This window comes from Micrasema longulum, unplaced genomic scaffold, assembly GCF_059751315.1.
Source record: "Micrasema longulum isolate JH-2025_06_02 unplaced genomic scaffold, ASM5975131v1 h1tg000576l, whole genome shotgun sequence".
NCBI lineage: Eukaryota > Metazoa > Arthropoda > Insecta > Trichoptera > Brachycentridae > Micrasema > Micrasema longulum.
This window is the reverse complement of record NW_028277772.1, coordinates 333,567-361,311: the sequence shown is the minus strand read 5'-3', so window position 1 is coordinate 361,311 and position 27,745 is coordinate 333,567. Positions and strand designations below refer to the sequence as shown.

Here is a 27,745-nt window from a genome sequence, read left to right as displayed (position 1 = left end):
ACCCCTTGCATGGTAGGCAAACGCGCTGACCATTACACCACGAGGCCGACAAAATAATATTATAATATTTAACTGTCGATAATAATGTTTTACAATAACTATGTTTATGGGAAAATTAATAAATAAATTATTATTATTTATGTTTAAAGCAATAACTTTGCGGTCAAACATTCTAATTAATGTTAGTAAATATTTGTATTTAACCACTTACCTACTTTTAATGTCTACTGATTTCGAGACGTACCTGTCTCTTCGCCAGGACACTCACTACACCAGCATGCAAATACTAAAATACACATTTACCTTTGCCATCACCGTATACAAAGTATTTACGAAAAAATGGCTGTGTTTGCATCCCCTTTAACTGCATGTAATTTATGTATTTTTCGTAAACAATTCGTATACTTTAAGGTAATTTATAAACAAATACGTTTATTTCTATTTTTATATATTTTTAACTTTTTAATCTTTTTTTTTCTATTGAATATGTTCTGTAACTTGAATTATAAAATAAAACTTTTATTTTATTGGTCTGTTGGCAGAAATTGCCATTTGGCAATAAGCCCGCCAATGTACAAATAACATTATGTACAAAAAGTTAAATAAATAAATAAATTTATACTACGGTGATGGCAAAGGTGAATGTGTATTTAGTATTTGCATGCTGGTGTAGTGAGTGTCCTGACGAAGAGATGGGTACGTCTCGAAACCGGTAGACATTAAAAATCGGTAAGTGAAATAATTGTTATTTATTATAAATCACTACCACCGTCCATACATTCCTACAAAAATATCTATAAATTGCGCCCAGCGCCCTTCCTGTTCTCAGTGAACGATGAAACTAGCCGATTACATCGGCTTATTCCTCCATACAAAAAACACACTATTTTTTACATCTTTAATAACCCAGCCGCGGTGTTTTAGTACGAAAACAAGCTTGTAGATTACAAATATTATTTGAAGATTCTCTATTTGGAAACTAGTATTTCGATCATTATTTTCGAAGGACTATTTTTCTCTGATGTGATATTGTTGACATATTATGTATCACATAAGAAATGTGGCATTCGAAATGGCCGTGTTTTGCATTATTAATTTTAAAAGGAATCGGCCAGTGCTCAGTGTTGACATATCAATCATAATGGAAATATCTGCTGAATGCCATTGGGGTATTTGTTAATAAACTTTTGTCCAAGCGTTTTATTAACATAGTGTAGAACAAAGTTACGTTTATCGCGAAGTTAATAATAATTTTTGTTTGAGTTGATTTTCACAGAACCACAGAAAAAATAGCCGTTCATAATTATATTTCTTATATGTAAGTATAAATTAATCAACATTTTTTTGTAGATTACCTATAAAAAAATCACCGCTCACCACTGGTATCTACACTGTATTACCTAATTTGAAAAAAATATACACAAGGTTTTCCAAAACTCAGCGTATTCGCTTCGAGGGCTGATATGCCAGTTTACGACTCACCAGAATACGTTCATAAATATTATTATGACCTCAGAAAAATCACGAGTTTTCGAGATATTGGCACTTTTGTGGATTTTGCGAAAATCAACGCCTTAGATCAGTTTTTCGAGTGTCACAACTACATTTTTTTTATATTCTAGGATTCAAATTTATGTTACGCAATCCTGTATAACCCTGTTGTAACAGTCCAAAATAATACTAACAGTACTGCAAATTTGCAGGAAAAAATCATTGCTGCCCAATTCATAAGCAAAAAAATATTTATCAGCTACTTCTAACTCTTTGTAATGCAAAAAAAGGTATCAAGCTTTTCTAGTATTTTTTTCTAATACTCATTCAGTGTAGTTTTTTAAATGCACATTTACTGTATTTGACTTTTTTAAAAGGGTATTACTGTTTTTCTGCAAAAAAAGCTCATTGTGAAGTTATTTATTGATTAGGATTTCAAAAGTAAACACTTGTTTTAGTTTACGAGTATTTAAACAACGGGTGTTTATTTAACATTAAACAAAACACAAATCTCAAACAAAACAGAGAGATAGTTTTAATTCGTTTTAAAAATATTGCCCTGTTATTTTAATTTGGTATGCTATGTAATTTAATCGTGAAATAGTGGTCTATTTTTAAATTTAACAAAGTCGACGCTACAATTAACCGATAATGTGTTTTTTTTATTTTTTTTTTTATTAATAAATTGAAAACATATTATACATAATTATATACAATATTCCCAAGGAGTTTTTTTTAAAAAAAACTCATTTAGGGACATACAGATAACAAATTTATTTAAAGACGTTTTTACATTTTAAACTATGATATTATTTACAACAGCAGAAAAATTAAAATTATGAAATACTACAAATTAAAAAGGGTATGAAAAATACTTGAAAATAACAAAATAAACAGAATACTAGGCATGGAAATAAATTCAAAATAATGTTTACATTTTGCAATCTGGGAAAGAAAATTGAAAAAGTTTAAAAATTACATGTATGTATATATACATACTGAACTAGTACAAAATAAAATCATTTTTTTTAATTAACAAAATATGCGCACACCCAATACAGGTTAATTTGTTGAAAAGTTATTTTTCACGCCAAAAAGTCCGAAACGAAAATTGGCTTGAAATCAGCACTATCCAGCAATGCCATTTTAAATGTTGATTCTAAATTTTAATTTGCTACGACTTACCGTTGAAATTTTAGATTTTTTACTGAAGAAGTCAGTAAAAACTTTCATGTAAAAACATTATGGTTTATCTACATTTTGCTATTAACATGTTGATTCTAAATTTCTCGTCGCTACGACTTACCGTTGAAAAGTTTATTCCTAGTTTTATTACCTTCGTTTTAGCGGTTAAAATTACTCGAGTGAGATAGTATTTACAATTGCCCAAGTAAGCTCATAAATTTCGACGAATGTGTCACCATGCCGTGAATTTGTACGGCATTTTTTTTTTCACTGTATTTAAAAAAAAAAAAATTATTCACAGCTCGGTGACATATTTTTCAAATTCATGGGATAACTACGGTCTAAAGATAGACTATAGTCGAGATAAGTCCGCCTCATTGTGTAGTGATGGCGAGTTTGCCTACCATTCTTCAAGTCCTGGATTCGATACCTGGCAAGGTAGACTTAAATATTTTTATTAAAGGTTGTTTAAACGGCATTATTTCATTGTTCCTGTGGTATCTGAAGCGTTGGACTTATCACCTTATCTTCATGGAACAGATGATCGAAATACGCTGCATTTAGTTTAACAATGCAATGCCCTGTGCACCACTGAATGCAGGAAGGGGAATAATATAAACTAATAAATAATTTTGTAAAGAAAAAATAAAAAAAAAAATACATTCCAAATTACCATTCTTTTGGATACTGTCCAAAGTATTATAAAACGTATAATTAGTGTTTCCAAAATTAGGAATGAATAATAAGCAGTTTTTAGTGCTGCTATTTGGAATGCGAACCTATGTGCTATGTTTGTTCGCTAACAAAGCGAAAAATACACACATTTTAGGAAATATCTTTAGGGATTTCAAAAATATTTTTTTATATATATGTCTGCCTACATAATTTATTATCAATTCATTTTAAAACCGCTGATTTGTTTTTTTTTTCAATTTTCTTGTATGACAAAAACATTCAACTAGTTTTTTTAACTTATAAACTTTTTTATTTTCATTAATTTATTGTTTGTAAAACATCGCATGCTGATAACAATTGGAGATATGAGTGTATGAAGGCGTTAAAAGGCAAACTTTTAAAAATGTACTTTTTTACATAAATGAAGATTTTATCTACAGCCCTTTCACATAAAGCCAACTACACCATAAAAAGTTGCAGAACACCGATTTGGAGAGCGAATGAAGGTGTTATTGTATCAATTATTGTACCAAAGTTTTATTTCTCTTCTTTTTGTTTTTGTCTTATAGCACCTTTATCCATTCGTGTTTTCAATTATAAAGGATGACGGATCTAGAAATATGTTATACTAGCAGACTTGTTGTCCTGCCTAAACGTTGGCTTGCCTGCTATGAGCTGGCTCACCAAACGTATTATTGATATTCGAATTTTCGATAAACTATATATATATATATATTTGACATTGAGTTCGACATTTCAATCTTTTCGTTTCGTCATTGGGTGATTTGCTTATGTCCAAAGCAAAATATAAAAAAAACAATATCACCAGCCATATACATATTTTTTTTGTAAGTGTGATGAATTATTAATTTTCAAATATTGAATTTAAGTGGGTACTTAGGTACTTGTTTATGGTTAAGTTCCAAAACATAAAATAAATATTTTTCAAATACGAAATTCTTTTTGCAAATGTCAAACTTTACTCTTCTCACCAACAGGGGTGCACTTATGTAGGAATACGATTTTCTCAAATGTATTGAATGTTATTTTAGAATTACCAAAAATCCAGTAAAAAGAAATAAAATGGGTAGAAATTATAAGGTAAGGAAAGAATCTGATTGAGATTCACAAAAAACAAATGCTGTTTGTAAACATTCAAAAAAGAACTTTTTTTATACGCAAAAAAAACATGCTTCCGTTTTTTTCTACATGCAGTCTACTCAAATGCAACTCTGGTAGATCTATGAATAAAACATTTATGCTCCTAACTTCTTTTTTACATATTAGATTTAAGATTTTAATATCTACGAACACGCGCGGTGCAAAGATCTACATTTCTCTGAAAACTGCACGTAAATTGGTAAAGCCGTTTAAGAGGAGTTAAAGTCAGTGACATCACACGTACAGAAGAATTATATATGGAAAGAAGATGCGTGTTATTTATGTATGTACGAATGTGTCCAATTATTTGCTATTGTTCCTGAAAAAAAATATAGATAGAAATAGTTGTGTTACCTTGGGGTACACCAGAGGTCGCATGAGAGCCCCGAACACAGCACAGTTGAGGATCAGACCAGCCAAGATCAGGTTGGCTCCCCTCCAGCCAAACATATCCAGAAGAGCTGAAGCAAGAGGCGCAAAGGCGAATGTGCCCACTCCGGAGCCACACACGGCTATTCCTGTAGCCAAAGAACGCTTGGTCTCGAAGTAATAGCCCACTGCGACCACAGCCGGGAGATAGATCATTCCGAAACCAATACCTGGAACGAAAAATAAATTATTTATTTGACAATTGTAGTCTGCATGACTTAACGGACTGTTTAACCCAAATTGTACATGCTGGTAGTAAAAAAAATATATTCTTAAGTGGATATTCCCACACTCCTCCTTTTCAAAATAAATGGCACAGATATTCCTTTCATGACTTCCTTCAAAAACTTAGGAATTTTCATTAATAAGCATTAAGAGTGGCACAATCAGGTTAACGAAGTTAGTCGCAAACTTTATAGCAGTTTGCACTTAAAAGATTGCAGAATTTCTTGCCAATCAATGTTAAGCATACATTACTCCAGAGCTTACTACTCCCACTCCTTGATTATGCAGATGTCTGTTACCCAGATGCTAATTCTGAACTGCTTGATAAGTTAGAACGATTGCAGAATGTTTGTACGCGTTATATCTTTAACCTTTGCATGTTGGCTTTAGTCATTTTTTTCCAAAATTCAAAGTTTAAAAAATAAAAAAAATATTAAACACAAACATCATCGTATTGAAAAAATTCTTCGCTTATACTCGTCTGCTAATACTTTTAAATCTTTTAACATCAAATTTATGCTTGTGTATCGGTTTTTTTCCAAAATGATTCTTAAAGCTTTGTTTTGTAATATACCAGTTAGCTAATTTAAATTTTCTTGGTTTGATAAAAATAATACGCCGCTAAAGCAGTTAATGTGTGGATCAATAATTGTGTTATAAATAATTTTGCATGAATCTTTATCAATAAGCAAGCGAATATTCCGTTTTCAGCTAGCAAATTGCCCTATTAATGGGTGAATTCCGACAAAAACAAGAAAAAATGATATTGATGATAGTCACACAGAGGCTATGTTTGATAGTCTATTAACAAATATAAATATAAAAATAATAACGCAGAACTTCCTCATTCCGGCTTTTGAGAAGCACCCGCAATAATTATGTAGCACAGCCGCCCAGCCAACCGGATTCGATATAATAAACTATAAATAAATACTTAAAAGGATCAATAATGTTACCTCTGGATACTTGTTGTTGTTATTTCATTTAATATCAGATGTAATACGTTTGTATAGTATGTACTAACATCAAAGAATAAAATACTTCAATGGGAAAACGAGTCTGTGTAACAATAAAAAATAATATAGACATGTGTTATGAAGCACATTAATTTGTGGTCTTCAAAACAAATTTAAACAGGTTCAATCGATCGCTCAAATACAGGTTTTCAAATGAAATAATCATATTTAAATCTAATACACAACATCCCATTGAAAACGTGTTATTTTTTATTTATTTATTACTTAATAAAGAAACCTTGCGGTTTTTATCATACATTTTCAGGCAAGTTTGTTGGTTTCAAATCATATTATTAGTTCATGTTTTAATTTCTGTACAGTCGCTGCTTTAATATTGTGAGAAAAGTCATTGTAGTCCTGACGTCATTGTGACCTGTGAAGATCTATAGTGACGGGTCCCAGTGAATAGTTATATAAAGAGCCTGGGTACTGTGTGGAAGGCGAGAGTTCTCATTTTGCTAAATCTCCCCCTCCAAGCCCAGATCCTTAAAGTATCGGGCTATTAGGTAGGGGACAAGCTGTTTAACATTCTTAGGTTGAACCAGTGGTTCCCTCATTTTCACGGCAGAACCTACATCTAAAAGCTTTGGGAAGGTTCATTCTAGCAAGGTGTTTGTTCAATCTGCAGAGCCACGTGAGGGCTCTAGTGATTCCCTCACTTGATTTCGGCTAAGCTTTATTAGGTCGAAGGCAGACCTTTGCGAGTACTCTTTCATCAGTTCCTTCGCATGGAGCTAACCAGGTACTTTTTGCAAAAGCATTACGCTCTGCTCCTTAACCCATGGCCTGAGCTCGTTACGAGAAGCACATTTGGACAACCCACAGTAAGGCTCGGGGCCTATTGGGGCTGTCTCAGTCATTGTACATTTTTAGTCTATTGTTTGGGGTTGGCCTATTCTTGTTTCAACTCTGTATGTGGTAGTATTGTGATTGTGTCTGGTAGTTACTCTTGTTTTTTTTTACAATACATAAATAGCAATTTGTGAATCTTGTTTTAACAAAGCTACCAGGAAATCCAAAAAGAGCGCTTAATTTTAATATTTTAACGCTCGAAGTCATAAAAAGGCAATTTGGTTATCATACAAAATGTAAAGAAAATCTTCGCATCAAGAGGAGAATGCGTGGATTCTTACTCTAATAAATGTGAAAAAGTAATTTTTATCACTTTATGTTTCATTCTAAGGTGTTCCAAGTGCGATTTGCTAAGCTGCCTACTTTTATTATTCTTTCAATTTGTTTTACGTGATCTAAAATTTATGTTTTAATGTTTCGCTCTCGTTTATACAAGACTAGCTTTTCCCCGAGGCTTCGTTCACGTGGTATTAAGAAGAAATTATTTAGGTTACTAATCAGTTTTACCGTTTATCAGTAAGAATTTTTCCGATGGAATGATATATGTATTTTATAGGGATTGAAAGTAGCTTGGTCTTCCAACTATCGCTATGAAATAAATACGATAATCCGTTAGTCTATATTGACGTAGCATCGTTATTCTGTTCACAAATCGAAAATCCTACTTCAAAACCAAAACGAAAATGAACCAAACAAACCATAGATAAAGCAAGTCAATTATAGAAATTTAAAGAATGAAATTCAAATTTACTCTTTTTACCTTAACGCCAATTCATTTTCAATGTTACTCATTGTTACTACATTCCATTATTGTATAGTTTATTTTAATATCTTTTTAGAATGAAACGTAAGTAGCCTATTTTACGTCCTGTTTCTTCGGCTATATCTGTGTAAAACATCAAGTCAATTGGTCTCTCCGTTGAGACGTGACGGACACAAAAACAAACAAACAAACTTTTGCATTTATAATATTAGTATAGAAGTATAAACAGACGAACATATACATAGATAGATAGTATATAATAGATACATATTCTGCAGCCAATTTAAGAAGAGACTTTTGACGTTTACCCGCTCGTGAAGTTCTGTAAATATTGACAGTCAAGTGTAGACAACAAATGCCGTACTTTATTGTTGTAATCGCGCAATAGTGACGTACCGCCGGAAACCAAATATAAAATGATTATAATCAATTATAAAATAAGCGTGAAAATTGGTTGCAAAGAAATAACTAATTCAAGAAGTATTTTATTTTTTACAAATTACAACAGAAATGGAGAACAATAGGAGAAGTCCAGGCATTTACAGGGCTTATGACCTCTTTTTGGCTGGTTTAAGTGGCCACTTTACACACTGTACAATATTCACCATTTTACCTATGTTTAAACATCCATATTTATTTCATTCTTTGTCTGTTAGTTTTAATGAAGTTAAAGAGCTGAAACCTTTATTGCCGTGAAGAGATTCATCTGCCAACGCCTGAAAACAATTTTCCAATTCAACAGTGTTTGAGTATGTCTAAATGCTTGCAGACTAGCTGGATTTCCTCCCTAGAGAGTTATTCATATTTCAATTTATTTCAACAGAGAGGGAAAACATTTTTGAAAAAAGGAATATGAAAGTCTAGGCATTTACAGGGCTTATGGCCATGTGCAACATTCACATTAAAATTGGAAAATTGTTTTCAGGCGTTGCCTAGTAGGTGATTTGGTTCAGCCGGATGAATCTCACCCGCGTGATAAAGGTTTCAGCTCTTTTACTTCACAAAAGTCAACAGATGGAAGAGTTGAGGAAATGTGGATGTTGAAACATGGGCAGAACGGTTTGGGTAGGTAGGAAGAAGTTGTCTTAAGGCAATTTGCCCGCCCTTATATGTATATTTATTTTATATGTATATAAGTGTCAAATAAATACATAAATAAACTTCTTGGACCAGTTTCATCTTCTTCTCTTCAGGTTTCATTACAATATTTTGAGTTTCTCCAAATATTTGTAGACAAAAGACTGGATTTCACGCCCTAGGGAGTCGCTAAGATTAACAAATTACAACAGGAATGGAAAACATTTTAGAGAAGGTAATATGGAAGTCCAGGCATTTACAAGGCTTATGACCTGCCATTGGCTAGTTTATTTTATTTTTATAAAAATACGTCTTTATAGCGCTGAGTGTATTATTTTCCCTAAAGGGAGAGGGGGGTTAAACAGCCAGGTGTTTCCGTGGCAACTGTAGCCGTTGTTTGGATCCAAAGATGGCCGCGGATTTAATTATACGCTTTTACGTAACTTCAGCAGTACGTGTATTATTGTACAAACACCTCCAGTAAGCGATCATATGACAGTAATTACTAGCCGTTGTTTGGATCCAAAGATGGCCGCGGATTTAATTATACGCTTTTACGTAACTTCAGCAGTACGTGTATTATTGTACAAACACCTCCAGTAAGCGATCATATGACAGTAATTACTAGCCGTTGTTTGGATCCAAAGATGGCCGCGGATTTAATTATACGCTTTTACGTAACTTCAGCAGTACGTGTATTATTGTACAAACACCTCCAGTAAGCGATCATATGACAGTAATTACTAGCCGTTGTTTGGATCCAAAGATGGCCGCGGATTTAATTATACGCTTTTACGTAACTTCAGCAGTACGTGTATTATTGTACAAACACCTCCAGTAAGCGATCATATGACAGTAATTACTAGCCGTTGTTTGGATCCAAAGATGGCCGCGGATTTAATTATACGCTTTTACGTAACTTCAGCAGTACGTGTATTATTGTACAAACACCTCCAGTAAGCGATCATATGACAGTAATTACTAGCCGTTGTTTGGATCCAAAGATGGCCGCGGATTTAATTATACGCTTTTACGTAACTTCAGCAGTACGTGTATTATTGTACAAACACCTCCAGTAAGCGATCATATGACAGTAATTACTAGCCGTTGTTTGGATCCAAAGATGGCCGCGGATTTAATTATACGCTTTTACGTAACTTCAGCAGTACGTGTATTATTGTACAAACACCTCCAGTAAGCGATCATATGACAGTAATTACTAGCCGTTGTTTGGATCCAAAGATGGCCGCGGATTTAATTATACGCTTTTACGTAACTTCAGCAGTACGTGTATTATTGTACAAACACCTCCAGTAAGCGATCATATGACAGTAATTACTAGCCGTTGTTTGGATCCAAAGATGGCCGCGGATTTAATTATACGCTTTTACGTTACTTCAGCAGTACGTGTATTATTGTACAAACACCTCCAGTAAGCGATCATATGACAGTAATTACTAGCCGTTGTTTGGATCCAAAGATGGCCGCGGATTTAATTATACGCTTTTACGTTACTTCAGCAGTACGTGTATTATTGTACAAACACCTCCAGTAAGCGATTATATGACAGTAATTACTAGCCGTTGTTTGGATCCAAAGATGGCCGCGGATTTAATTATACGCTTTTACGTTACTTCAGCAGTACGTGTATTATTGTACAAACACCTCCAGTAAGCGATCATATGACAGTAATTACTAGCCGTTGTTTGGATCCAAAGATGGCCGCGGATTTAATTATACGCTTTTACGTTACTTCAGCAGTACGTGTATTATTGTACAAACACCTCCAGTAAGCGATCATATGACAGTAATTACTAGCCGTTGTTTGGATCCAAAGATGGCCGCGGATTTAATTATACGCTTTTACGTTACTTCAGCAGTACGTGTATTATTGTACAAACACCTCCAGTAAGCGATCATATGACAGTAATTACTAAGTACACTTTAAAATAAATATCATTTTATAGTAGTGTGTTTAATTCATTGGGTACAATAAATCGATTGAATTAACACGCACTATCCTGGATTTAAACTAAAGATATGAACTCTTTTTTCCATAATATATTTTGTCGCTCTTTAATGCTAAGGAATGTTTTTTTTTTGTATTTTTTATTTCCTTTTTGATTTACTATAAAAAAATACAATATAATTTTCTACGGAATATTTTATTTTCTCTTTCTTGTATTACACAAAAATATTATTACTGTCTATTTATTATACGAGCAAAAATTCATTAACATTTTCTAGTATACCTACGAACAGGCCATACCCTCGTGGGATTTTTTTGTGCACTATTTTTACCATTAACATGTATTTCATTGCTATGTAATTATCCTTTATTTTTTAATACTCTGTTTGACCTCTTATGTATATTGTAAAAAGACAAAAAAATAAATATATATATTTTTTTTAATTGAAAAAAATTCAACGACGTGTTGATTTGAATTATCAAGATATATTATCAAGATAAATAAATCAAAGAGAAAACAAAGTGCTGGCAAAAATGTTTTATTACATAGAAAATTGTTACTCTTGATTAAAAATTTATTATTATTCATTTACAATGCATATTTCAATTATAGGCATGCAGCAGTTTTAAAGGGTACGACAATATATAACATGGGTTACAAAATTACTGGTTGAGCCGACAGTTTTAGCCAGAATAATCTTATATAAGTAGATACTGGCTAATGTTGGTTTTGTGAGGTTGCTACGCCTGACGGGACATTTTTGGTTTGGCTACACTGCTTGGCCCGCGCGCTTCTCTTCGCTTTTTGAACTGATAAAAGTACTATCCCCTATTCGCCGTGTTATCCGTTATAACTTCGCCTCAACTCGCACAACGCCGCAAATGTATCATCAATCCATTGCCGTTCATCATCATCTGCCGCCTCCAGACGAAATTGTGTACCTGCAATGTTCCTGATCAATAATTTCCCCGACAGCGTGAGCTGATCGCCGACAAAGAAGAAGACTCATCACCAGGTTGGTCAGTGTTATTACATGTTGATTTTCTCTGGTCTGCGTACATTTCTAATAGATTGTTGGCTACTTCCCTATCTCATATTGTCAGTTTGGAGAATTCATTTACCATCTGCTATCATAAAATTATTTTTAAAACGCAAAGGTGAATCTATTTACACGATTCACAATAAGGTTTGTATGCCAAAACCCAGAATAAATCTTCATTTAGAATTACTCAGATTCACCAGAATAACTCTTAATTTTTTCATTCACCCCATACGACGTTGCTTTTGACCTCTTTGATGAAGTGAAAAGCAACAAGCCATATTTTATAGTAATACGTTAAGGAAGACTCATGTGAGAGCGACATGCTGTTCAACTTTCATTGCTTGAGTAGTGCATCTGTCAGCAGGTTGGTGCGCCATGTCGCGCCGCACAAAGCAAACACAAGTGGTTCAGTGACCATCGTATAACTGTTCTGCCCGGCCTGGCAGTAGTCCTAATCTTAATCCCATTGAAAATTTGAGGTTGAAATTAAAAATGACGTCGCGTCGGAATCCAAGCAATAAAAGGGAATTGATCGAGGCCATCATCCATTCGCGGTTCAAGGTTATCATACTCGAAGATCTTCGGTGTTTGGTGAACACAATGCCTCGATTCATCGAGGCTGTAATTAAATCCAAGGGATTTCCCTCAAAATATTAGAAATAAACAGTTTTACCAAATTTAATGTCGAACATTTTACCGAAAATATGCAATAAACTATTCTGGCCACAGGTTTGTGTTACTGGAGGCTCATTCTCTCACAACTGTGTGTAGTAAGTTCGTTCATTCATCATATTATATCCACCTTATTTCGCTCTCGTTCCTTCCCATACGATATGAATGAATTTACGAAACGAATTGAGTACAGAATAAGGCCCCATTTTCAATCTGCTTAACATTTTCGTAAATTTTGATGTTACGTGCGATCATAAGCATGCTAATATGTCATAGAGTAATTAAGAAACGAAAATGTATAAATTTACTGTACAAAAATATACATTTTCGGTTATGTTTGCAATTAATTTACAATTTAACGAAAAGTTTTCACAATTAATGCCGCTAGTGTAGATAACGTACGTAGGTAGATACTAAAAATTCATAACAGAAGGAGAATACAAAATACGAAAATATGGATGTGAAAAGGATTACAAAAAATAAATAACAGTAACGAAAAATTTAAGACTTAAGAAAACCTTTTGTTCCAATTTATTATGCGCACCAATGAAAATCTCTACCTGCTATTATTCGAAAGTCATTTTGTGTGACGAATAAATATTAATTTATGCGAAGTATTTTTACCTATCCAGGCTTTTACTTAGTAGGCACTGTTCCACTTAGGTAAAAGTAGCAATGTCGGTACCTCTTCCCCTTGTGAGTTGTGGGAGGTTAAAAGAGGAAAAAATGGGAATCCAATAGAAAAAAATATGAAGGAAAATCAACGGGTGATATTTTTGGATGACCTTTGGGAATTTCGAATTTGAAATAATCCGTTGGTTCGGGTTCTTGCGTATCAATCAAATTTAATTTACAATATAGAGCTCAGACTGATTAGAATTTGTTTTGATTCTGTATTTGGATAACCAACAGCTACAATATGGTATTTTAACTTGGGAAGAATATCGGATTTAACATACTGTACGTATAAGAGAGTTCTTAAATATTCTTTTAGTGTTTATGATAGCGCTAATATTCAATAATTTCATTTGTAAAATTAACTATCACAAAAACGGCAGTTTCGTAAGTTGGTAATAAAATTAGTCACGGGTGATGCATTTATTTATTAGAAAAAATAATATTTATATTTAATATTAAATGTTATGAGTTTGGTTGATCACTCAAGAACAAATATTTCCAAATAAAAAGTTATACAATCCTTTAACAATGTTTATCCAAAAGATTTTTACACGCTTTCATGACACAAGCAGGTATTTTGGTTTCGATTATAAACGTCACACCTGGTTGGCGGTCGAATAACGTCTAAATACGCGTTGGGCATGACTGAGCGTTTGGCCATGAGTTAAGTGTCATCATTTTTTAGGGTTCAGGGCATGTCTATGTGTATTAATTAATACGTCAATGTCAATAATTATTATTTATCCTAAAAAGATACTCCATTAAAACGCAATTCACCATATATTATGTATCTGGGGTAAGTGTAAACAAAAATTCTAAATTTACACTCGGAGATCGCCCGTGGTTGTTTTCGTAAAAATTACCCAAAACACCCAAACCGCGGGGCCGGGAGTGAGCTGAACACGAGCACTTTAGGGGGTGATAAGCTCGCTTTGTTTTTGGGTAAACAATAGAATTACCAAACGCCTCACTCGGTGGCTAGGAATAATTCTGTGTAATTTGCTGCAAAACATGAGCGAGCTTTAAGTACCGTTTACACGTAGACAATACAATACGTAGGACAATATTATCTTGTCCCAACTCCGTGAACAGCCTCGACCGCCCAGGACAGAATGCTGGGACAAAACGGAAATTCAACCGCAGTTCACACGTGAGCGCTGCGAGAATGAATACACGACGACGGTTATTACGAGCGAGCAAAAAACGTTATTTATTTTATACCAAGATGTACTCCAATTGTTAAAGAACGAACTAAATAATACAAATAATTTTTTTAATGCAGAAAAAATGTGCGGGAGTGACAAGCACACATCGAGCAAATCGGCAATGTCTCGGAACAATGCCTCGTCCTATGAATTTCTGTGTAAACGTCGGTCAAACAATTCGGTTGGATTCTGGGACAGAACAATATTGTTTTATCCACGTGTAAAGGATATTTAATACGTGGCGGGTGACACCAAGACTAAAGCCTTTAAACTTTATGCTACTAATTTATTTTTTACATCCACTTTAAAGATATTTATTTGTTTTTTTTACTCATTAAAGAATGTGTGTAATTAAAATAAATTTTGATGGTTTGAATCCATAGACGAGTATCAATGCAGAGAATATTAAATTTGGTTTTTTGACATACGAGTATACAATTACATTATGATATCATTTTCCATTTTCATGTCCCAATTTGATAAAAATTTCCGTGTTAAGTCGGGATTTTTATTTACATTAATTTAAATTATATATGTACATACATAGTTTATTAATGTTATGACACACACATCAATATAAAAAGTACATAAAATAAATAAAGCAAATACAATACTGATAAGCAATTTAATACATTTTTTATTTTTATTTATTCATTATTTTATGATTCAATTCAAAATTTAAAAATCATATTACATTTATATGGTATTAATAATATTTAATTAAATAATTTAGTAAATAAATTTATTAATAATTTAATGTTTCAATTAGTATTATAATATTCTTATTTCTCATTTTGAAGTATAAACGTAACTAATTATAAAATTAAAATTAAAATCTAAAGACAAAACATTGTTGAACTAAGTACCTGGTAAAGGAAGAAATATAAAAATTGGAAAATTGTTTTCAGGCGTTGCCCAGTAGGTAAATTGGTTCAGCCGGATGAATCTTCCCCACATGATAAAGGTTTCAGTTCTTTTACTTCACAAAAGTCAACAGATGGAAGAGTTGAGGAAATGTGGATGTTCAAACATAGACAGAATGGTGAATGTTACACAGTGTGTAAAATGTCCACTTAAAACAGCCAATGACATGTCATAAGCCCTGTTAATGCCTAGACTTTCATATTCCCTTCTCAAAAATGTTTTCCTTCTCTGTTGCAACAAATTGAAATACACAATAAATTGGTTAAAAATTTAGAGACGAAATAATACGAAAAATATGATACTCAATATTGTAGAAATATCGCAGGAGGCTAAACTAGCATTTCACAATGGAGTTCTAGTGCCAGCTCTAATGTATGGGAGCGAAATATGGAATCAGAAAAATAATGATGAAAGTAGGTTAAATGCTGTCGAAATGCGATCCCTCAGGCAAATGTGTGGTAAAACGATGTATGATAGGTGCACAAATGTCGAGATCCATGAATTGTGTAAAGCTGAGATCATTATCGACAGAATCAAGAAAGGGATTCTGCGTTGGTTTGGACATGTAAAACGAATGGACAACTAAAGAACGGCTAAAAGGATCTACTATGAGAATGTTGATGGATGCAGAAAACGAAGAAGGCCGAGAAAGACATGGCACGATCAATTCCATCAAATACTTGAAGATGGACATGTCAAAAGTAGGAATAATCGGCGTGCGTGCGAATGAGAAGATGTATGAATGTAGAGGAAGCGAGGTCTGTATTCAAAGATATGGTAATATGGCGTTCTATCTTCTCTGCAAAAACGGCGTGATGGTTTGTTTGTTAGAAATATTCTTTTCTTTTCAAAAAAAGTCAGAAAGGAGTCCATTAAAGTTTTTTTTTAAAAGAGTGAATAAAAGTTAGGCGATCCCTGTGGTGTACAATTTACTTTATTTTATTGGTTATTTTATTTATTTATTCAGAAACTCTTAATCCCTTTTATTTATAGGGCCTTTCAAAAAACGTACCACAATAATAAACGAGTGCCCACTTATTTGAATTTTTGTACGCAAACACGTATTTTTTAAAGAGCATAAAAGCATAAAATTAAACCTCTCACATCCTGGGTTCAATTAACCATTTGTATAATCTGTGCACATTTAATTAAGCCTAGACTAGGAAGTATTAAGTAGTAACAGATTGAAACGATTTACGTAAAACCACTTAATGCGAATTGGAACACTAATCTGGAAAAAACAAGAAATAGTATTTATAGCGCAGTTTTCTCATTAAATGTAATTGAAACTCTACGTCAAAAAGAAAAACATGCAATACATGAATATATGTAGGTAGTTATGTTAAAGAAAGCACTTTTCTTATTACAAACTATCGATTGTTTTGAATTATTCAATATTACAAACTATCGATTGTTTTGAATTAACCGTTGATAAACAAATAACAAAGTTTTGTACAATAATATCGTGGGCAGAAATCTTAAATGTTTTAGTAACTAATGAGTAAATTGTTCAGTCTAAGAAAATAAATCATGTTGGTGGTTTTTGTTAGTTTATTATGCAAAATAATTAATTTTATTAAAACTAAAATTAATTTATTTTATTGGATGGTGGGAAGAAATTGCCGTTTGGCAGCTTGTCAATGTACAAAAAATTTAATTCATAAATAATTTTATGCATAATTTTACGATTTATTTTTAGCTCAGCGAGTAATCATAATTATGAACAGAGCTGCAATAAAACATGATATTTTGATGTTAGAAATTAAAGCAATTTTCGGTATATTATTTCATAAAATTAAGAGCTTTCATGAAAATTACGAACAATCGCAAGCATTTGTACTTTTTATCGTCAATACAAAGTTTATTATGCAAAATTGCTTATTTTAATGCGAGACTTATTACTAATTACTCGTTATTATGTCTCTGTTTTTGTAATTTTGTTAAGTAGTTAGTAAAATGAAGGAATAATTTTTAATTACGCTTGTCAATAGGTATAAATTCGGATAATATTTTGAAAATTGATATTTTAACATTTATTCTTTATTTTTATTTCATTTCGAAGTTTAACATGGATACATAAAATACATACAATTTGTAAGTAAGCATTGCTAACATGCTTCATAATATATATATCCTCAATTATATAACTCCACTATCTTTCAAAAATTATATAAATTAAGTGTGTGGCTTAATTAAATAAACTTTAGTAATAAAAAAGATTAAGTTAAAGATAAACTAATTGTTTTTTAAAGAGAAAATAGGAAGTAATAAAATTCATACACCACACTTTTGCACTTTAAGTGACAATAATAGACACGTAGGTATTAACGGCGTACCTGATAAGAACATATTAGTTTAATATATTCTCTATTTATAAAAATATATAAATAACAATTTAAATTATTTGTTTATAGATGTATTTATGATGTTTGAATCTATTTTTTGTTTGTTTTACAGTTTGCATATCAACGACACAAGTATTGGTCTAAATGTGAATAGTTCAACCCGTCGAACGTAAAGGCAATTTTGGATGTAATTTATTATTTTATAAGTCCTGTGATGATTTGTATAACTAAACAGATTCCAATTTTTAATTAATTTCATTAATTTTATTCTTTTAACATACATATATTTTGAAAAATAAATTATTTTCTCTAAAGCATTGAAAACTGGTGAAGTAGGGAGATTTTGTCGGGAACGGGGATGCACAAAGAAAATCAGCACTTAATAACTGGAAATGGCTAAACATCAGCCCTTTAATAACTGGAAATGGCTAAACATCAGCCCTTTAATAACTGGAAATGGCTAAACATCAGCTCTTTAATGACTGGAAATGTCTAAACATCAGCCCTTTGATAACTGGAAATGGCTAAACATTTCCGAGACTTATATTTTGATTAACATTCCTAGCTCTTCTAACACTCCTCGAACCGACTTGGCATATCTCTCTCTGTATCAAATTACATTCGGTTTTTCGCACATTTTATGTATTTTTTTTTATTTATTATACACGTTCGCGTCCAAGGGGCTTTTACAAAAATAACATAAGTACATAAATTTTGTATAAACTAACTATAACTATAAGAATAAAAAATCATAGTAAAATGCAAATAGTTAGAAGTTTGAAAAATACTTGAAGTCAAAAATTCATTGTGATAACATTATTAGTTAAGTATAGGTTTGCCATATTTCGCTAGGGTTTCGTCGGGACGTTCTGGAATGGGGATATATAGTAACAAAAAAGGCAATTTCATAATGTTTTTTCAGAAATATATTGTAATAGAAATGTTTTTCTTACATTTTATGTTTTGATTATGGCCATATTTTTCTATAACTTAATATTAACGTAATACTGCAATATTGATTTTACAGTCCCTGGCAGCAGACGACATTTTTTATCGTTACGTTTTACTGGGCCAACATCAATGATATTACTTTTACCACTGTGGTTTTATGAGCAGGAATGGAAATAAAATACTCGCCCAATTTCAAATATTGTAAGAAAAGAAAACATTTTTCTTTCACAGAACTTATCGACTTCTACCCTATCGAGGCAAGTTCAGCTCCTATGAAGTTATTTAGGTATATCAATCGGTAAACCATTTGCCACCCTATTTTCACATTGATTGTCAGTACGGCTGTGGAAGATTTTTTTTGATTAACGGCGTTGCACTGTGTGAGTTTAAATCAGGACAAAGGTTTCATTGGGACGTCAAATAATAAGAGAAATCAACATAATTTATTTTTTTATATAAATCATAACTGAAGTAACATAGATATTATGTATGTTTTAGAAGTTAAACGGTTTATTATAACACACACCCTCTTATTCTTGGAAACCAGATATTTTTTCCTACTCCTCTCAATACACAAACCTTTTGTTTCCAAAATCTTTTTTTTTAATGAATAACCCGTTAAGCCTTGAGACTAGTCAGCAGGTGGGATAGAGTGGATATAGAAGGACGCAATGAAAAATGCATTACAACACCCAGACCAATTGAGAAAAAAACCTTTCTTGGGTGTTTTTCTTGCAACTGGCGGGAATCGAACCTGCGACGCCAGTTTCACAGTTGGCCGTCTAACCAACTGCGCCACGGCGCCTGTCAACATAAAATAAAAAATCGCGCAAAATTATTATTTTGTTTAGAAATGAAACAAAAAATCAATTTTCACAATCTATTGACTCACGTGAGCATTGAATCGAGACGTTGGAAAACGATTAGGTAATCTGCCTCTTGTAAATATTTATCTCAGATTTATTTCATTAAATTTTACAGTAATTGCATTTTGACACAAAAGTGATCGAACCATGTACCATGGAGTCAATGTTAAAAATCTCAAGTCTACAAAAACGTAGAAATAACATTGACTCCATATTTATGTTTACTTTACTGTAAGGTTTAATTGATGTACCATCGTTACTGGAACAAGTGGCATTCAATGTTCCGATCCGCCGGTTGCGAAATAATAATGTGCTGTTCCCCGATCAACACAGCACAAACTATGGCTTGCATGCACCAATGTCCCGATTGTGTCGTATTGTAAACTCGAGACAAGATCTGTACTTTTTTGGTGTGAGTCTTTGTAGATTTAAAAAAACACTAAGATAGACTGGATCTTGTCTTGAAGTAGTAATTTTTATTATTTTTAGTAACTTTAATTTAATTTAGTTATTTTATTTGATCAGTACTTGTATTTATTATAAGAAATTGTATTTACCATTGTTAAAGTGGACTGTAAAGGTCCGTCAATAAATAAACAAATAATAAATATGAAATAAGAAATGAATCGTTTCTTTTACTAATAATATGTGATTAAGATATCAATTGCCAAGATAAAAGTTTAATTACACAACCAAATAAACATTATAATATATTGTTAAACAACAAGAACTTTTGAATCCTTAATGTTCAAGTAAAAGTTCCTTAATATTAGGGACATGAAAAATAAATTTGACATTTTATTTGAATCGGCGCCCATGCATGAAAAGATGCATGAATGTATTATTAGCTGTTGCAAATTTTTTACACTGTATTTCTTTAAGTTATTCGATTTTTTATGTCTTATGCAACAGTTTCTCTATTTTACTGCATACTCAATTTCTTTACATTTTATATACTTACTGTATCTCTAAATACTGTACTTTCTCTTATTTGTTATTTTTTTTTTATTTTTCATTTTATCTCGTTAATGTACACATGTTTTATAAAATGTCTATGTACGTAATCCTCATGGGCGTGAAAAATTAATAAAATAAAAAAAAAATATAGAGGAAGCTAGGTAAGTATGCAAAGAGTGACATGGCGTTTTATCCTCTCTGCCTACCCGTACGGGGAAACGGTGTAATGGTTTGTTTCTTTTTACACTTAATAAGTGAGACACTCCGTAAATTATTCTCAAAATAAGAAACATTTATAACTATTATTAAATGAGTAGAATTTATTAATTCATTCTTTGATACTTTGTTAACTTTTTTATTTACAGCGTTCAATCAAAATATTAGAATTATAATGTGGAGTTTTGCAAAGGAAACGTTAATTCAATTAATACAGGAAATATAATGTTATAAAAAACTTATACATAAGGATATTAGTTGTGGACATATGTTTCTTTTTTCCAGCAAAGTATTTTGTTATATCAATCCAGTTGATGACAAAATCTTAAAATACATTTTTTTTCACTTCTGCGAAGGTCTTCCTCCTCGTCAGGGGATGGACGAAGCCCTACGCTGAAAAGTAATTTAGAATTTGCCGCCCAATCACCCTGTCCTGTCGGCCTTCGGACCTCTTCAGACGGAAACTTCCATCTAAATTAAGGAGGCATGTTTGTCACATCACAATATATCAACGAAACCGGTCACACGTGAAAAACTACGTAGTAACTTGTAACGTATATAATATTATTTCTGAGATAACATTATAGCCTTTCTAGTAAATTAGTAACATTTAAAAAATTAAGTGCTTTTTAAAGGTAATAAAAACAATAACAAATTACAACAGGGATGGAGAATACGGAAATTTTATTTTATTTTATTGAAATAAACGGCACTTAGTGCCGTTTACATATTAGTTACAAATACAGTTAAATATACATACATGTAAGTATAATTATAAGTAATATAGAGCATTTAAAACAATATTATTAACTTACAAATCAAGAAAGTCTAGAAAGTAAAGATAAACTATATAAAAAAAATTATTACGAGTTACAAAAATTATCGATTAAAAATGATAATTTGGTATTAGAAATACTTTGAATCAGATAAAAAAAACTAAGAAATCAATTTTGAAAAACATTAAACGATAATTTTTTTATGTATAAATATAGGCATTTACAGGGCTTATGACCTGTCAATGGCTGGTTAAGTGGCCACTTTACATACTGTGTAACATTTACCATTTTGCCTATGTTTGAACATCCATATTTCTTCAATTGTTTCATTTGTTGATTTTCATCCCTGTTGTAATTTGTTTATCTTAATGACTCCCGAGGGGGTGACATCCAGTCTTTTGTCTGCAAACGTTTGGACACACTCAAATATTGTTATAAAAACATTTTGATTTATCGGGCAAATGTGAATCAAGTTTTGGTTTATAGGGGTTTGAAGTTCGAACGTCGCACTCCGATTTTGAGCCCGGGAATTAAAGAATCACTAGTAATTTTTAAAATTCAGTGTGTTTGATATTTAAAAAATCTTTTATATTTCAGAATTAACTCGACGTTTATTTTTCAAACAATTAATTAGCTGAAAAAAAAAATAAACGTGTGTTATTATCTTCCAATATACGTTTATTCAATCAAATCAGTTTAATTTTAGTGAAATATATTTAAACCTTTGTTTAAATATTATTTCAATGAGAAAATGTTTGCATCCGTCTATTTGACATTCCATTTCGAAGACTTGCAATCAAATAAAATAATAGATGTATCGAAAAAGCAAACACAATATCTTGCAGAGAAAAAAAAAATATTTTGAATGACGTAAAACATTTACAATTTTGTTTTACTTTTAGTGCTCATTTTTAAATTTGAGAAAAAACGGACATAACTTATATGTTAATAATACTAGTTTTTTTTTGTTTTTTAATGATTTTCCTCTCCAAAAATAAGAAAAGCTCTTGTCCTTGGTTTAACTTTATATTTGAAAGAATACGATTAAAATTTGAATTTATACGAGTATATTTATATTCTCTAGTTGCTTTTTTGCAAAGCGTTCTATTGATTATATTATTTTATTTAAAGTTCACAGTTCAGAAAGCGCTACCATTTTCGAAGTATGAAAGAAAAGTTTTCTACGAAAGCTAAGCGACGGAACGCCTACACAATAGGAAAAGTATTATGGAAAACATACACATCGTGTTTTCAGAAATAAATTACGTAAGTAAAGAATAAAAGACCATTGAAAATAAAACACGTGTATGAATCTGTCAATTAGGTAATATCACTTTTTTACAATTATAAATTAATAAGGGTCTCCGAAATACTGTCGAGTAAAAAAGTTGTTTTTTTTAAATTATTAACAGCACAAAAAATATTTTTAAATTTATTATTTTAAATTCCCGCGAAAACGGTTCATTTTATTGGCCACGCCCCTAATGCGTCACTGTTCAATTTTGTCCTTTTTTTTAAGACCGTTTAAATTTTAATAGATTATCGTCACAAATCTTAACGTCACAATTATCAAGGCCAGACATGTCGCGTTTTCGTTGAGACGTATTTTTTTACAATTTAATTTTTTGAATTATGAATGAAACAGTTTTTCCATAATATCCATATTTATTTCCAAAATACAAATAAATATACTAAATCTATTTCACATTATTTTTATCTGCATTCGTGGTATGTGATATTTCCCTAATACAATGATTTATTTAAATTAATCATTTAAATTGAATTTTAGGATGATGCAAACAAACGCACCGTGTGCAGGCGGCTGAAGAATAGGATTCCGTCTGACAAATAAAACCAGAACCCTGGACGTGTGTATCTGACTCGATGGCTGCTCTCCGGTAAAAATTCTGAATAAGGAAATCGATCGGAGATAAGCCTGCCTAATCGCGAAGAGGTTGGCAGGATCGCCTACCATTCTTGAGATTCCTAGCAGGGTAGACGTAAAATATATATATATATATATATTTTTTCAATGAAATGAACAAAGATAATAAAAAGTACAGTCAGGAATACAATATATTGAAGAAAGAAGTAAAAAATTACATCTATAATTCTTCTTTATGTAACACTGATTAAAAACGTCGTTAATATCTTTTTTGTAATTTATTTATGTTATTCTAAAAATATAATTGATTAAAATAAAATAATCTATTGTAAGACGTTACTCCCCATTATGTACAAAAGAATTGTTTATTTCTTTTACGTGATGGGAAACGTTAATGTAAATATATGTATTTGATTAATGTAAAAAAATGTATTTAGTTGTAATATTGTATTTTAATTTGTTATTAATAAATATAAATAAAAATATATATTTTTTAAGGAATAACTTGCTAAGCCTCTATTTTAGAGGCTTGTCAGCGGGTGGGAAAGAGAGCATATAGAAAAAGAAAGGAGTAATTTGAAAATACAACACCCAGATCAACTGAGAAAATAATATTTCTTGCAACTGGCGAAAATCGAACCCGCTATGCAAGTTTCACAGTTGTCCGCCTATCCAACTGCGCCACGGCGCCTGTCTGATTGAATTCAAATATTGTTTTAACTTGATTTATTTATTTTATTTGTATTTATTTGTTTAGTTTGAAAAAAAACGAAGCAATTTAAATTTACTTACTAGTATAATTATAAAATTATATACTATAAAAGAATTAAAATATACAAAGTAAAAATGTATCGACAAATCTACATAATATATAAATAAATTACCCCCTATCCCTAATATACAAAACATTATTTTCTCGAAAAGTAAAGACGCTCCCAGCTTCCCTGATACATTTCTGGTAACTCGTTTAACACTTTTAAACTTTTGTAGCACAGGTCGTTTTGAGTTCCACTCGGTCTCACCTTAGATTTTTTTTAACATGTGTCAAACAACTCAATCACAATGGCCCACTTGTCGGTAATTACCGACGCGATAAAAAAAATCAGCGTAATTGTTTATCGTTTTAGTCATTCAAATGGAATTTAGATTAAAATTTATCGATCGGGATTATTATATTTTTTAATATTGCCACACTTTAAACTGTTGCGAGACAACACCTAATATTAAATGCCATCACTCAAAATATTTAAGTTTTACGACGTGTGATAATTTCACCGTTATTTTTATTATTATGGATAACTTATAAAGCGCCATTTTCGTAATATACTTAAGGGCGCTTTACAAAGTGATCATATAAAGAATTAAATTTAATTTAAACTTTTTTAATTTGTAATTTGAGAAAAACAATGTACTTTGTCATCACATGCTAAGTATTTATTCAAATGATTTAGAAAAAAAATAGGTTTTAAGTTTTTTCCGAAACATCACTTCACTCTTACAGTTTCGCACCTCTGCTGCCGTAGGGCCTGCGACCGTAAATGCGCGTTTGCCAAATTTAGTGCGCTGTTTGCATAGAGGTATAATAACTTTTCCTCTCGGCCGTTGGCATATTATTTGGCACCATTGAATTATTATATTAATTAAATATGAAAATACTAAAATAAAGAAGTAAAGTCAAGTTTAAAAAAAAGGTTTTATGAAATTGTAATTGTTTTCGCACAGTATATCGTGCACTATATCGCTGTCACGTGGCCAGGCACAAATTAATAATGTTCCATCGTGATCGGCCAAGTTGTTTAAGGACTTTTTAAACACGTCGATAAACATCTGTTAATGAGCCACAGAAAGCAGTCCGTTTTTCAACTTGTAAATAAAAGTCAGAGTATTGAACTGAATTCTCTTTAATATCCGGGATATTTTATTTCTCTAATATAAATTTAAGCCTAGTAGAGTCAAAGCACCAGTAAATGACCACCCCCCAGTAAATGACCATTGGTTAATAAAACAATATAATCAGAATTGCTACATGTGTCCAGTCAAAAAACTTTTATGACAAATGACAAAAGCAGTAGGCGGACACATCTTTTGGTAAGAAACAAATCTATCAGTTTTGAACTGTGAGTTGTCAAAAGGTAATAGTGCTTCTTCCCGTTATTGTTCTGAGATTGATAGTGTTTTTATAAGGAAAGGTGTGGTAAGTGTTTCATTTGATGCCATTTTTTATGCAATTCTTTGAATATATCCATATTCTAATGTGTTTTATAATGTTATGATGTAACCAAATCTGAGTATTATTTTTATTGGGGTAGTAGTGGTCATTCACTGGTGATACTGCTATTTTTTTATAGTAATATCAATTATAATTGTAATACTCGAATTTCAATAAAAAAGTAAAAGTACTTGGAAAAACTAAGGTGTTTTTATTGTTTTCTTTTATTTTGAACGCTTAAATAATGAAATTTATACCTTTAATGTGGATTTCACTAGAAAGTGAACCTTAAACGGTCATTCGTTGGTGCTTTGACCCTATAAACACACTTTAATACCACTCTCATTGCCCTGTTCTGAGAAACTTTTTTTCTACTCTGTATCGTTTCCAATAAACAAGACAGTAGAGCAATAGTACAAGTGTGGCATTACAATCGATTGGAATACTAAAGCTGACTGGAATATTTCAATGTTCCTGGACGTACACGTGAAGCGTAAAAATGATTACCTTACCTTCACGTAACAGATGATCGAAATACACTGCATTTGGTTTACCGATGCAGTGCTCAATGCACCACTGGAAGCGGAAAGAGAAATGATGAAAATGATGAACATAAAACTGGTGTTACAATCTTTCAATTACAATTATTTCTTTAAGTGAATAGATTCTAATATAATTGAAGGATGATGCAAACAAACGCATCTTAAATACATGCTTTTGAATTCAGCTTTTAGACCAAATATTTAGACTAAAATGTTGAATAAGTTTTATTGCGACATGGTACTATTGTGAAGAGCTTAAATCTCACCCTTTGTGCCAACATCTATTCAATGAAGGTTTTTATGTTCGCAGTGGACGCCCGATACTTACGTGATAAAATGCGATACTAAACGCGAAGCACTATTTATTATTTATACACCAAACACAGTGATCCTGATAATACAATTTCGTATAATTAATATTTTATTATACTTTATAAATTAAAATTAAGGCTGTAGTCTGATAAAAAGTATATAAATTTACTGATTTCTCAAAATTTCATAGAGTCTTTATTCAATAAAATGTACACATTATTACAATATTATAAAGAAAACAAAGTATTAAAACATATTTTGTCCCGTTAAACTATTCATCATTAGTTCGTCATCGGGTGCTCAGACATAAGTTTTAATTAATAATCAAATAAAAATAGTACAAAAATAATAATGTATACGTATAAAATAATAAACATATATAATTTTGTTTTGATGCTTTGAAAAATATTATTAAGAAGAAAAAAACTCAAAAAAACCAGATAAAAATAGTTTAAATAAATTTTTTTTTTTTAAAATAATACAATTAAAATTAAAGAATAGCAATTTATTTAAATATGTTTTAAATATAGAAAAAAAAAACACATTTATAAATAGTGTGTGCTCATAAATGGAATCAAAACAAGATAAAAAATAAAACAAAGTAAATCGAAAATTTCAATTCATATCTACAAAAAAATATATAAATAATAAGAAAATTAAAAGTACCAATTAAAATTAAAATCTAAAAAATGTAAATAAAATAAGAACGAAATAAAATAAAAGGTAAACCAAATTTCTAATAAAATATATTCAAAAGTTTTATAAAACTTAAATGTAATTACTTTGCGACCGGCTTCGACAGATTACTCCTCTTAAAGTTTAAACTAAACTTAGACACTTTGGTATTTATATAAAGACAAAGTAGTTCGGTAAAATTTGTTCTAATGATTTGCCGGTCGAAAAGTGATTATAATTCAATTACATAACACTTTTGAGTATATTTTTTACCAGAAATACCTTAGAAAATTATTGTTTTTGTCTAATATTTTTTTACTTCATTTTTTAATGGCGCGATTTTGAAAGAACGGTGTTTTAAAATGGACAAATCATTTGATTTCCTTACATTTCATAAGACTACAACCTTAATTTGAAAGTGAATTTTATTAAGTTATCTAAACGAATCAAATGATAGAATAATGGTCATAGTTAGACACAGCATCCCATTTCGAACAAAACTCTTGCAAATTTCAACTGCCTCCTTACTTTCTTTCTTCAAACTCAAAACCTCCAATCATCATGCACCTGTGCATTTATTATTTATACGCAAATGATTATTGAGATTATAGGAACAGAACCAGAATAGCGGATATTATGGATCGCG

The 27,745-nt window shown here is 31.3% G+C and overlaps 1 protein-coding gene across 5 annotated transcripts in view; it reads right to left on the bottom strand.

Moving 5' to 3' along the window:
• Positions 1–27,745, bottom strand: part of LOC148280482 (monocarboxylate transporter 14) — a 144,507-nt gene that overhangs the window by 25,526 nt on the left and 91,236 nt on the right. For all 5 annotated transcript variants that reach the window (XM_088228314.1, XM_088228316.1, XM_088228315.1 and 2 more), the window contains exon 4: positions 4,867–5,111. In XM_088228314.1, the coding sequence (XP_088084440.1) occupies positions 4,867–5,111 (245 nt within the window). The remainder of the gene's footprint in view (positions 1–4,866; positions 5,112–27,745) is intronic.